The following is an 11,684-nucleotide window of genomic DNA, read 5'->3' on the forward strand; positions in this document are numbered from 1 at the left end:
ACTGTTTGTTGCTCACAGGGCAAAAGAAGACGATCACTGAAGGTATCATGGTGATTTTGGTTATCATAAATCCTTGAGCTTTGTAACCATTTCCAAGCTGGCAGATCTTAGTAAGTTTTTTTTCTCATTTGTTCCTGAATTTTGTTGGATCTCAGCCTGATGTCTACTTTTTGAGGAACCATTTGTGTACTTTGCTTTTCCAGGAAGGTCTTATGTGATGTTTTAATTGAGAATAGGTGTGGCAGTAATCAGGGCAATCACTTTGTCTCACAGGACGAGGTGGGTTTGGATTATTTTCTGCCTTAAGAACAAACATCATCGTTTCAAAACTGCACTTTGTGTTTAGTTAATTTAGTATTTAAATTGATTTTTGATATTATGAAGTATAACGAGAGCAAATACTTTTTCAGACCACTGTAGCTCCGTGTCAGTTCCAACATGTTGTAGAGTTGATGGTGAAAATCAGCACAGCTTGCTGCTCACATGGGGAAAAGCAGGTGACCACTGAAGGTTGTGTGACGATTTTGGCTATCATGAATCCTTGAGTTTTGCCACTGACGCAAAAATATAATATCTCCAACCTCTAACAGTAATGTGACACCATTAGCAGCATTAGCACCATGAGTAGGCTGATGTTCATATGCAATAAATATATGGGCTCCATTCTTGGTCAACACAGCACCTGTAGGATGTGAAGCATGTCCAGGTCCATAGATATAGAACTCAAAGTGGTAGGCTCCTCTGACTGGAGCTGTGAAAAAACCTGAAATGGATGATGATAATAATAATAATAATAATAATAATAATAATAATAATAATAATAATAAAAACAACAACAATAATAAATATCACTTAAACTGAGGTACCTGTGTTTGGGTTGTAAGCATTTCCGATGTTTGAAACAACATGTCTGAAGACCAGAGTTGTGTGTGAGTTAAATGGACCAACCGTTTCTGCTCCAGAGGCCAACAAGGAAGCTGAGAAAGCCACTCGTTTCACTGTGAGAGAAAAAGTAAAACAAAGTAAATGTTAGGATCCACCATGAATTTATCCAGTGCTCTCTGATTCTTCTTGAATCAAAGGGAAGAATCCAAACTTTAATATTTTGCCAGATTTTTAACAACAGCAATGCATTCTTTATTTTAAACAAATGTAACATTTTTAACAAATGTGATTGTTGCCATATTGAGTTTATTTCTGAATTTACAGACCTTCTCCTTCTCTCCTCAGAGCCTCCACTTTGGTTTCAGTGCCGTTTGCCCTGGTTTGAACTCTGAGCAGTTCCTCTGCATGAGCTGAAATTATGCAAAGCAAAGAATAGAAATTAATATATAATTAGATTAATTATATAATTCATTTTACATTTATCCAAAGTCAGCATGGAAGACAAAGTAATGATCCCTGGTTTGTCAAGTCAGGAAGTAAAATTCATTTCTTTTTTAACTGAGTATAACAGACGTTTGGTTTCTTTGCTGATCGTTTATTGTCAGCTCTGTAGGCATTATAACAGTAATATAACTGTTATATTAATGGTAATATGAGAATTCAATTACTGTTATAACTGTTATTCATCAAGTAGAACATTGGTTATTTTTCCTCAGTTTAATATTTGCTAATATTGTTAAATATGACATCTGGCACAAAAGTAATGTTTTGACACGTATAATAAACCAAGAGCTCATTTCTATATCTATATATTTTTTTTATTATTTACATACCTTGGTGCTGTTGTTTCAGTTTGTACAACTCTTTCTTCTGAACTTCCAGTTCTTTTGTTTTAGCTGTACGGAGCAAAGAAAAAAATAAAAAATAAAAAAAATAAATAAAATATATATATGATTTTTACAAAAAAAAATGTCAATGCAATGAGACATTTACGTTCAAATATTTACATTGCTACATTTCTCCAATATGTATTCCCCTCCCCCCCCCACTATAGAATTCATCAAATAATTTGTGCTTCATTTATACAGGCTGTGTCTTTATAATATTATGCAGGTTTTGTATCTAGGGACAAGGATGACTCCCAAAAATCAAATGTGAAATATCAGAGCTCTTTGGGATTATTAGCTAATGGCACCATGACTGGTGAAATATAAAAACCATCCAGAAATGCCCTGCTGGTCAATGCCCCCCTTGAAATGACCACATTCAAAAAATTGTTTGGCTTTTTAAAAAATAATTTCAGACATATTAGTCTGTTCTTTGTCCACAGGGATCCTGATCTTCCTGATTTTTGTTTCTGAGTCACTGATATGTTAAAAAAGGGACATTTTAATGCATTTAGTGTATTATAAAGAATGTGAGCTTTGGTAATTGTAACATGAGGGTGCCCTATAATATCATGATGTGCTCAATAACAATTTTTAACGTTCTCCTTCATTCTTCAGGGCTTTCACTTGAACTGCAGTGATGTTTGCCAGGGCTCTAACACAACTCAGCTCTCCTGCCTGAGCTGGAAATTCAATAATAAAAAACAAGCATTTTACCAGATGATATTTTATATCATCTGTCCATATGCAGATGTTCCTCTAGAAATTAACATGTTCCTTGGTACTATTGTGGCTGTTTAAACTTAGTTACTTGGAAAATGAATAGATACAAATCAGTTAATAGATTATTATTAATAATAATAGTTTTATACATACCTTGGTATAGTTGTTTCAGCAGCTCCAGTTCTCTCGTTTTTACTGTTGTGGAAATAATACAATACAATCTTATTTCTATGTTAACACTAACATATCTTCACACTCTTTGAAATAAACTATTCCAAATTCTATTCTTGTGTTACCTTCATAATCTCTCTGTAGGTACCTCATCTCCACCTTCAGTCCAGCCAATGAGGCGCTCATCTCTCTCAGCACAGCATTGATGTCCTGTGTAAAGGTTTGTTGGTTGTCAGAGAGATTTCCTGCATCTGCTGCCTGTGATTCTGTTTGCCTTAAATGTGAAATAACTTCATTGTCGGCTGCAGCTTGGAGCTGAGCTGTGAAGAGAGAGCAGATCAGAAGCAATGCAGGAAAAAATATTGTCATCTCCATTTTTAGTTTCAGTCTCCCTGGGTCAGGTCTGTGGGTTGTGTGACAACCCAAGCCTTAAATATTCCATTTCTTATCAGCAAATAATGATTAACATTTTTTTTTAATTTTTTAATTTTTTATTTTTTTTTGAGAAAAACGTGCAGGTGATAAGACTTGAAAATATATTATACTGGTTACTTTTGATCTGAAATTTGTATCAAGGAAAATATGGGACATCATTGTATCATGTATCATCATTGTAAGCAATCACCAAGAGAGTTATCCAACCTTTCTACGTTTCTATTTACAAAAACAGTTTCCAGGAAATAATATCCTGAAGGACAATATCTAAAGGGAAACTTAATCAAGTCATGTTTATGACAATAACTTAACTCAGATGTTTTTTTTATTTGTTTTATTGATATGAAAGTGATGTAGAGCAAATTTTAGGACATTATAAAAATCTTTGCAATTCTGAAGACACATAAAACTCTGATGATACACAGTTTTACCACATGGCCTCTTTGGCTGATAGTCCTGGTTAATGTTTCCTAAAGGTGATCTTCCTGATTTTTGTTTCTCAGTCATACTAAAAAGAGACATTTCATTACATATCACTGATTACAGGGAATGTGCATTTACAGCTCTCAGTAGAAAAATTAAGCAGGAGGCTCAACTCCTCTGTATTGTTCCAAGAGTCCTGACCAACTCTAGAAAATTGATTAAATCGTTTTGCTCCTTTTGTTACTGCAATGGCTTCCTTGATAAATCCATTTTTAAATATCGTTTTCATAAGTTTTCAAGACACTGGATTTGAACATCTGTACACTTCAGCGGTACAGTCTAGATTCATCAGCTCATGGACATTTTAGGTTTTAATGGTTATTAAAACAAAGTAAAATGCCACACATGCTGATCAAGATGGACTTTGTTATACAGTTATCTGCACAAGTCTATATTAAACACTCATGCAGGAAATGGTCAACCAGTGCTGACATCAAAACAAGTTTGTTGGAATAGTTCCAGATAAATAATTAGAAAGTGAACTGTTTTCTAACTCACATTATGTTTTCATTTCAAATGAAAATAGTTGAGAAGAGAATCCAACATTTCTTAAATTTCTGAGAGGTTTATGTTTTAATGTGTGATTAATAAATAACAACAAAAAACCCACCACAAACATTGTGATTTAAAAACTTTATTTGAAGTATTTTACTACATTAATAACACACACAAACTGGAAAAAAACAAATGTTCCTGGTTCAATGATTTTCTGTTTCTGTGGTCACTCAAAAAATATATGCATATATTTTTAATTTTGAAAAACAAATTTTATGAAAGACCAAACATAACATCTTCAGGTTTAGTCCATTTAAAAGTGAACAATTTTGATCTGAAACAAACTGTGCATTACAATAAATATTTCAACAAAACTAAATTGAAGTTCTAAGTTGCATTTTGTGTGTAATTTATTAAAAATAGTATAACTGAAAGAGAATCCTTAGAATCATTGTGGCTGATAAACTATTGTAGACATTTAAGACAAAATGAAACAATAAAAATTATTTAATACAGTTATAAAAAATCATGTATATGTTATGATGCGCTCTTGAGGCAGAAATAAATTAGGACTGTTTTCTGCTCACACAGTGAAAAGCAAGTGGCCACTGAAGGTTGTGTGATGATTTCCGCTGTCATAAATCCATGAGTTTTGCCACTGACGCAAAAACACAACATCTCCAGTTTCTAACAGCAATGTGGCACCATTAGATGGGTTAACAGAGTAGGAAGCCTGATGTTCATATGCAATGAAAATAGGATTCCCATTCCTGACCAACACAGCACCTGTCCCATGTGACGCATGTCCACCTCCATATAAGTGAAACTCAAAGTGATAGGCTCCTCTCACCGGGGCAATGAAAAAACCTGAGGAACATTGAACAATAATGTTTCTATTGAACCTTTTCATCCGTATATTTACATAAAGAATCAATCAATTAACTGCATGTCAGGATTATAAAGAGAATCAAGTTGTAACAGTGGATAAAACAGGGTACCTGTGTTTGGGTTGTAGGCATTTCCAATATTTGCAACAACATGTCTGAAGACTAGAGGCGTCTGTGTGTTAAATGGTCCAATATGTCCTGAACCTGATGCCAGTAAGGAAGCTGAGAAAGCCACTTGTTTCACTACGAGACAATAAGTTAGTATTATTGAGATCAAGCAGCTACTTGTTCTTAAAAAACTATCTGGTGTTTGTTAAATTAAAGAAATCAAAACTAACAAATTACTGTCTTAATTAAAAAAACTAAGCATATTAAACAATTAATGGACATGAAATAAAAGTACACAACTTGGTTTTTGTTGCGTGACATAACATTTTTAGATTGATACTAATGAGTTTCCCAAACCTTCTCTTTCTCTCTTCAGAACCTCCACTTGGTTTTCAGTGTTGTTTGTCCTGGCTTTAACACTGATCAGTTCTTCTATCTGAGCTGAAAATTGATTAAAACAAACATGAAATGTAAAATAAAACGATATGTCCTCTGTCATTTTTTTTACAGTAATAGTTTGACATCACAAATGCAAATTCACAGCAGTTTCTGGGTTCTTGATGTTACTGGACTGTGTAGAAAGAAATACAGCAGCAGCCACATCTCAGCGTTTTAGGCCATTGATTATTCAGGGAAAGCAGGTTGAGCAGGTAGAGTGCTTTAAGTATCTGAGGACACAGATGGACACCTGGCTGTCTCAACAAGTACACTTAGATTTACAAAAACAAAAGAAGCCCTTGCGTCGGTCTTCTCAGGAAGCTGATATTTTTTAGCTTTAGTAAAACTATTTTAATTGTGGTTTACTGGTCCCTTCCAGAATCTATTCTCACTTTTAATGTCACATCTTGGTACAACTTTATCGCTAGCAAACAGAAAACATAACTCTCACACATAAAACATCAAGACAGCAAAATAATTGGTTCATTACAAACACTACTGTCCCATGTCTATGAATTACAGTGGTCAAATCAAATTTCTGATAGATTTGGTGTCAGACAACTTTTTCTATTCTATTCTGAGATTTTGAAAATTGTTTAAATAAATCAGCTTTGTTTGCTTCTAAACATTTGAGAAAAAATATTCTTACTGAGTCATTTATTATGTAAAATAATTTATTGTTAAAGTTATAAATACCTTGGTTCTGCTGCTCAAGACGTCTTACTTTTGTCACTTGCTCTAAATAAGTAAAAAACAGACAATTGATACTAGTTAATATAATGCCCTTCTCATGCTAAACGTTGTATTTTTGGGTTTTATTTGTTGTCTTCTAAATACCTTGGTATTGTTGCTTTATCAAGTCCAGTTCTTTCGTCTTGGCTGTTGCAGGAGTAAAATGAAAAACACTGAAATGTGACTATTTGAATATAAACACTTTAGTTTCATACAGCAGTGATTTCTGGTTAACATACCTTCATTATCTCTCTGTAGATACTCCATACCAACCTTCAGTCCAGCCAATGAGGCGCTCATCTCTCTCAGCACAGCATTGATGTCCTGTGCACAAGTTTGTTGATTGTCTGAGAGATTAACTGCATCTGCTGCCTGTGATTCTGTTTGCCTTAAATGTGAAATAACTTCATTTTTAGCGTTTGGTTGAAGCTGAGCTGTGGAAAGAAAGCAGATTAGCAACAACAACGAGAAAAGCATTGTGACCTCCATTCTCAACATCATATTTTGTGGTTTCTATGATGGTCCGAGACTTAAATATTCGCAACACCTGACTAATGATTAACTAAATCTTTTGTCTGAAGTCTGTACAGATAACAGATGTTTCTGTGGGTTTGACCACTTAGGCATAACCTCTGGTCATAAACATTATATTACTGGCACACTCTTCTCATAGCTAAACATTTCATGAAATCTCAAGTTTTAAAAACAATTGATTTTGTTGAAAGAAATGAAAGCTGGAAACAGCTGACATTTTTATTACTTGTGTATTAATGATTTAATGATGCATAACATGTTTAATTGGTCATGGGACTGAACACACTTTTGTGCAGCCCGTGGTGGTTCTTTGAAGCTGCAGTATGTAACTTTTATTAAAAAAAAATATACATTTCTTACGTATTTGTTAAAACTGTCACTATGTCGTGATAGTATGGTTTGACACAGATAATCTGTTAAGAATTACAGCTCCTCTGCCTTGCCCCAGTCCTAACTAGGTCACAGTTTACTCTTTTCAAGTAAAAAGTAAAGTAAGGGATTACAAATCCAGAAAACAAGTAATTAAATTACTTTTACTTCCCCACAAGCAGACTGTGCTATGAAACTGTGCTACTGTCTGTGAGTATCTCACAACAATCATGTGAGCGTGTAAGGTCATGATTCTGTAGAAGTGTGTGTGAGAGAAAACATAGTTTTTGTCCTAAATGGCCCGTCATACCTCAGCCTCAGTTTTCTGATTCCACTCTCTGATGCGTCCAGGTGCTCTTTGTACTGAGCCGTTTCCTGTTTCAGTCGTTTTCTTGAAGGATTTGGAGGCTACGAAAAATAACTTATCTGAAGTTCACATTATCCACATCATTACTTGTAATAAAAATATATAATGAGTAAAAGGCATGTAGTTGCCTCTTAAGTGTCTGCAGAGGGATACTGTTAAAATGTGCTTGATTACAAAGAAAAGATAGATTTTTTTAAATTCAAAGACAGACGGGCTATTTTGCTTTCTGAAAAAAATCTAAGATGAACATTAAGTTTCTACTAAGCAAACAAAGTCATACAGTTTAAAGTATGGTTCAGTCAATGAACTTTTATTTTTAAAACATGTTTCCAAACAAAAGTTATTGATGCAAGTACAGTGCATGAAATAGAAATGAAAGACTGACACACAATAAACCACAATAATCACACAATACAAGAATCAGAAAGTTCAATTAACAAATAAAAACAAAAAAGTGGAAGAAACTCGTGTAGGTGATAAGGCTTGGTGTGTGTGTGTGTGTTTGCGTGTGTGTGTGTGTGCGTGTGTGTGTGTGTGTGTGTGTGTTTGTTTGTAATACCTTGTGGGAACAATTTTCCTGACATATACTACGTTGTGGGGACCAATCGCTCCTCGTGGGGACCTGAGCCTGGTCCCCACGAAGGGAAACCCTGTTTTTGGGTCAGGGGTCAGAGTTAGGGCTAAGGTATGAATTGAGTTTTGGATAGGGTTAGGGTTAGGTATGTGATGGTTAGGGTTAGGAAAAGGGTAAAGGTAAGGTTTAGGCTGTAGAAATGAATGGAAGTCAATGGAAAGTCCCCACAAAGATAGCAAAATAAACATGTGTGTGTGTGTGGGTGGGAGGGGGGGTGGGTGTGTGTGTGTGTGTGTGTGTGTGTATACATTTACATCGAGAGAGAAATAGAGATAAGACAGAAGTGAATAATTCTATATGTACTCAGAAACCAATGTAAAAAATATTGCAATAAAATAAAATTAGTTTTTAGTAGAGATTTCTTAATGTTAACTATTGAAACCTGTCATTTTGGAGGCAATTTGTTCCACCCATTAAAATAACAGATGTCAGATTGGTCAGATTGAAATTAAATATATGACTGACTAAAAGTTGTAACCACTACATTTAAGGAAATGTATTTAGCTCAGTGTATACATTAGTTCTGATATGTTGCAGGGATGATGGTGAAAATCAGCACAGCTTGCTGCTCACATGGTGAAAAGCAGGTGACCACTGAAGGTTGTGTGATGATTTTGGTTATCATGAATCCTTGAGTTTTGCCACTGACGCAAAAATATAACATCTCCAACCTCTAACAGCAATATGACACCATTAGTGCCTTTAACATCACCACTGGACTGATGTTGATATGCAATAACAATATGTTCTCCATTCTTGGTCAACACAGCACCTGTAGGATGTGAAGCATGTCCAAGTCCAAAGATATAGAACTCAAAGTGGTAGGCTCCTCTGACTGGAGCTGTGAAAAAACCTGAAANGGTTTTCAGTGTTGTTTGTCCTGGCTTTAACACTGATCAGTTCTCCTATCTGAGCTGAAAATTGATTAAAACAAACATGAAATGTAAAATAAAACAATATATCCTCTGTCATTTTTCACAGTAATAGTTTGACATCACAAATTCACAGCAGTTTCTGGTCTCTTGATGTTACTGGACTTCAGTGGCGGAACAAGTCGGCGTCTGGCCGGGGGGCGGGGCTAATGACCGGGACCTTTATATCCAAAATAAGAAAGCTCATGAAAACATAATTTTATGAAGTACAAATAAAAGCCACTCATATTTTTCATAAAAATACTCCAATCTACCTATTTTGCAATCTGTTCCTAAGTATCTGACTGATGATGACGTTGTGGATGGTTGGTGATGTGTTTTACCCAGAATGCACTTGGAGACAATATTGGCGATCATCTTGTAAATTTGTATGTCATAAAGTTAAATGTAAGAATGAAAATAAAGCCAGTTATGTCGCACAACATTTTATTCAATATTTTTACCTACTATGTCACTAAAATCAGTCGGTCTTGTAAAGTTTTTAGCAACCATGAGTCAACAGTGACTGGGGAAGCCTACTATATAAACTACTCGGCGACTTCTTTTTAAAATTTACATGTACCATACTCAACAGGAGAGGGTCCACCTTCTCTAGCTCTTATCAGACGTGATACAGACTTGAATCTTTTAAGTCATACTCTGCCTCACATCTGGGCCGTCCCCCCAGGCCTCCCCCCCATAGCTCTGCCCCTGCTGTGCTGTGTGGAAAAAATACAGCAACAGCCACATCTTAGCATTTTATGCCACTGATTGTTCAGGGAAAGCAGGTTGAGCAGGTAGAGTGCTTTAACTATCTGGGGACACAGATGGACACCTGGCTGTCTCAACAAGTACATTCAGATTTATAATAAAGCCCCTTAGTGCCTCGATCTTCTCATGAAGCTGAGATATTTTAGGGTTAGTAAAAAGATTTTAATAATGGTTTACCCATCACTTTCAGTGTCACTTAGTCTTAGTACAATTTTACCTCTAGCAAACAGAAAACAAAACTGACACATCACAAATCAAGCCAGCAAAATAACTGGTTCCTTGTACACATTACTGTCCCATCTGCATGAGCGCTCTCATTCCTTCCATTCCTCATTCACTCTCCTGCCATCAATCCTGCTGCCCAGGAAAGGAATAAATAAAAATACAAACATCCATCCCCACTGCAATTACAGCAGAAGTATTTCTAAAACCTGCTAATGATTTTTTTTTTTTTAAATCTTGTGTACATGTCTCTCTTTTTGTATGTGTATGAGTCCTGTCTAAGATAAATTTTCGATAGATTTGGTGTCAGACAACTTTTCCTGTTTTATTCTGAGATTTTGAAAATTGTTTAAATAAATCAGCTTTGTTTGCTCCTAAATATTTGAGAAAAATAGTCTTAGTGAGCCATTTATCACATAAAATAATTTATTGTTAGAGTAAAGTTATAGATACCTTGGTATTGTTGCTCAAGATTCGTTACTTTTGTCACTTGCTCTAAAATAGTAAACATGGACAAACAATTGATATTAGTTAATATAACATCCTTCTTATGTTAAACATTGTCCTCTTTTGTGATAACATCAGGGTTTTGTTTGTTGTATTATAAATACCTTGGTTCTGCTGCTCAAGATTCCTTACTTTTGTCACTTGCTCTAAAATAGTAAACATGGACAAACAATTGATATTAGTTAATATAACATCCTTCTTATGTTAAACATTGTTCTCTTTTGTGATAACACCAGGGTTTTATTTGTTGTCTTATAAATACCTTGGTTCTGCTGCTCAAGATTCCTTACTTTTGTCACTTGCTCTAAAATAGTAAAAATAAACATACAATTCATATTAGTTAATATAATGTCCTTCTTTTGCTAAACATTGTCCTTTTTTGTGATAACACCAGGGTTTTATTTGTTGTCTTCTAAATACCTTGGTATTGTTGTTTTATCAAGTCCAGTTCTTCTGTCTTGGCTGTTGCAGGAGTAAAATGAAAAACACTGAAATGTGACTATTTGAATATAAACACTTTAGTTTCATACAGCAGTGATTTCTGGTTAACATACCTTCATTATCTCTCTGTAGATACTCCATACCAACCTTCAGTCCAGCCAATGAGGCGCTCATCTCTCTCAGCACAGCATTGATGTCCTGTGTGCAGGTTTGTTGGTTGTCAGAGAGATTTCCTGCATCTGATGCCTGTGATTCTGTTTGCCTTAAATGTGAAATAACTTCATTGTCGGCTGCAGCTTGGAGCTGAGCTGTGAAGAGAGAGCAGATCAGAAGCAATACAGGAAAAAATATTGTCATCTCCATTTTTAGTTTCAGTCTCCCTGGGTCAGGTCTGTGGGTTGTGTGACAACCCAAGCCTTAAATATACCATTTCTTATCAGCAAATAATGATTAACATTTTTTATTTATTGTTTTTTGAGAAAAACGTGCAGGTGATAAGACTTCAAGATTTGCTTTGCCATGTTAAAAACAATACTCAAGGTAACTGGTTACAATAATGATGTCACATATACATTTAGTACCAATTACTCTTTTACCTTGAATTTGTATCATGGGAAATATGGGACATCATTGTAAGCGATCAGCATGAAAATTATCCAAACTTTTTACAGGTTTCTTTTTCTA

General features: G+C 35.0%; 2 protein-coding genes across 5 annotated transcripts in view; both read right to left on the bottom strand.

Annotated features, from left to right (window-relative positions):
* Positions 1 to 1,734, bottom strand: part of LOC107836409 (complement C1q-like protein 4) — an 11,420-nt gene extending 9,686 nt beyond the window's left edge. The window contains exon 1 of the mRNA XM_016672156.1: positions 1,719 to 1,734. The gene's annotated coding sequence lies outside the window, so the exon portion shown is untranslated. The remainder of the gene's footprint in view (positions 1 to 1,718) is intronic.
* A 2,918-nt stretch (positions 1,735 to 4,652) lies between these two features.
* Positions 4,653 to 11,331, bottom strand: LOC103139023 (complement C1q-like protein 2). Of its 4 annotated transcripts, XM_016672150.1 has the most exons (7): positions 11,114 to 11,331; positions 10,980 to 11,021; positions 10,822 to 10,863; positions 10,664 to 10,705; positions 5,432 to 5,515; positions 5,078 to 5,209; positions 4,653 to 4,946 (listed from the first exon to the last, which is right to left on the bottom strand). In XM_016672150.1, the coding sequence occupies exons 1-7, from the start codon at positions 11,172 to 11,174 to the stop codon at positions 4,663 to 4,665; spliced, it is 687 nt and encodes a 228-aa protein (XP_016527636.1). In that variant the 5' UTR covers positions 11,175 to 11,331; the 3' UTR covers positions 4,653 to 4,662. The 4 variants fall into 4 exon arrangements, with proteins under 4 accessions (XP_016527636.1, XP_016527637.1, XP_016527638.1 ...); XM_016672151.1 differs by lacking the exons at positions 10,664 to 10,705; positions 10,822 to 10,863 and adding an exon at positions 6,209 to 6,250; XM_016672152.1 differs by lacking the exon at positions 10,822 to 10,863.
* Positions 11,332 to 11,684: the final 353 nt, after the last annotated feature.

This window comes from Poecilia formosa, unplaced genomic scaffold (genome assembly GCF_000485575.1).
Source record: "Poecilia formosa unplaced genomic scaffold, Poecilia_formosa-5.1.2 Scaffold56, whole genome shotgun sequence".
In the NCBI taxonomy this organism is placed as follows: Eukaryota; Metazoa; Chordata; class Actinopteri; order Cyprinodontiformes; family Poeciliidae; genus Poecilia; species Poecilia formosa.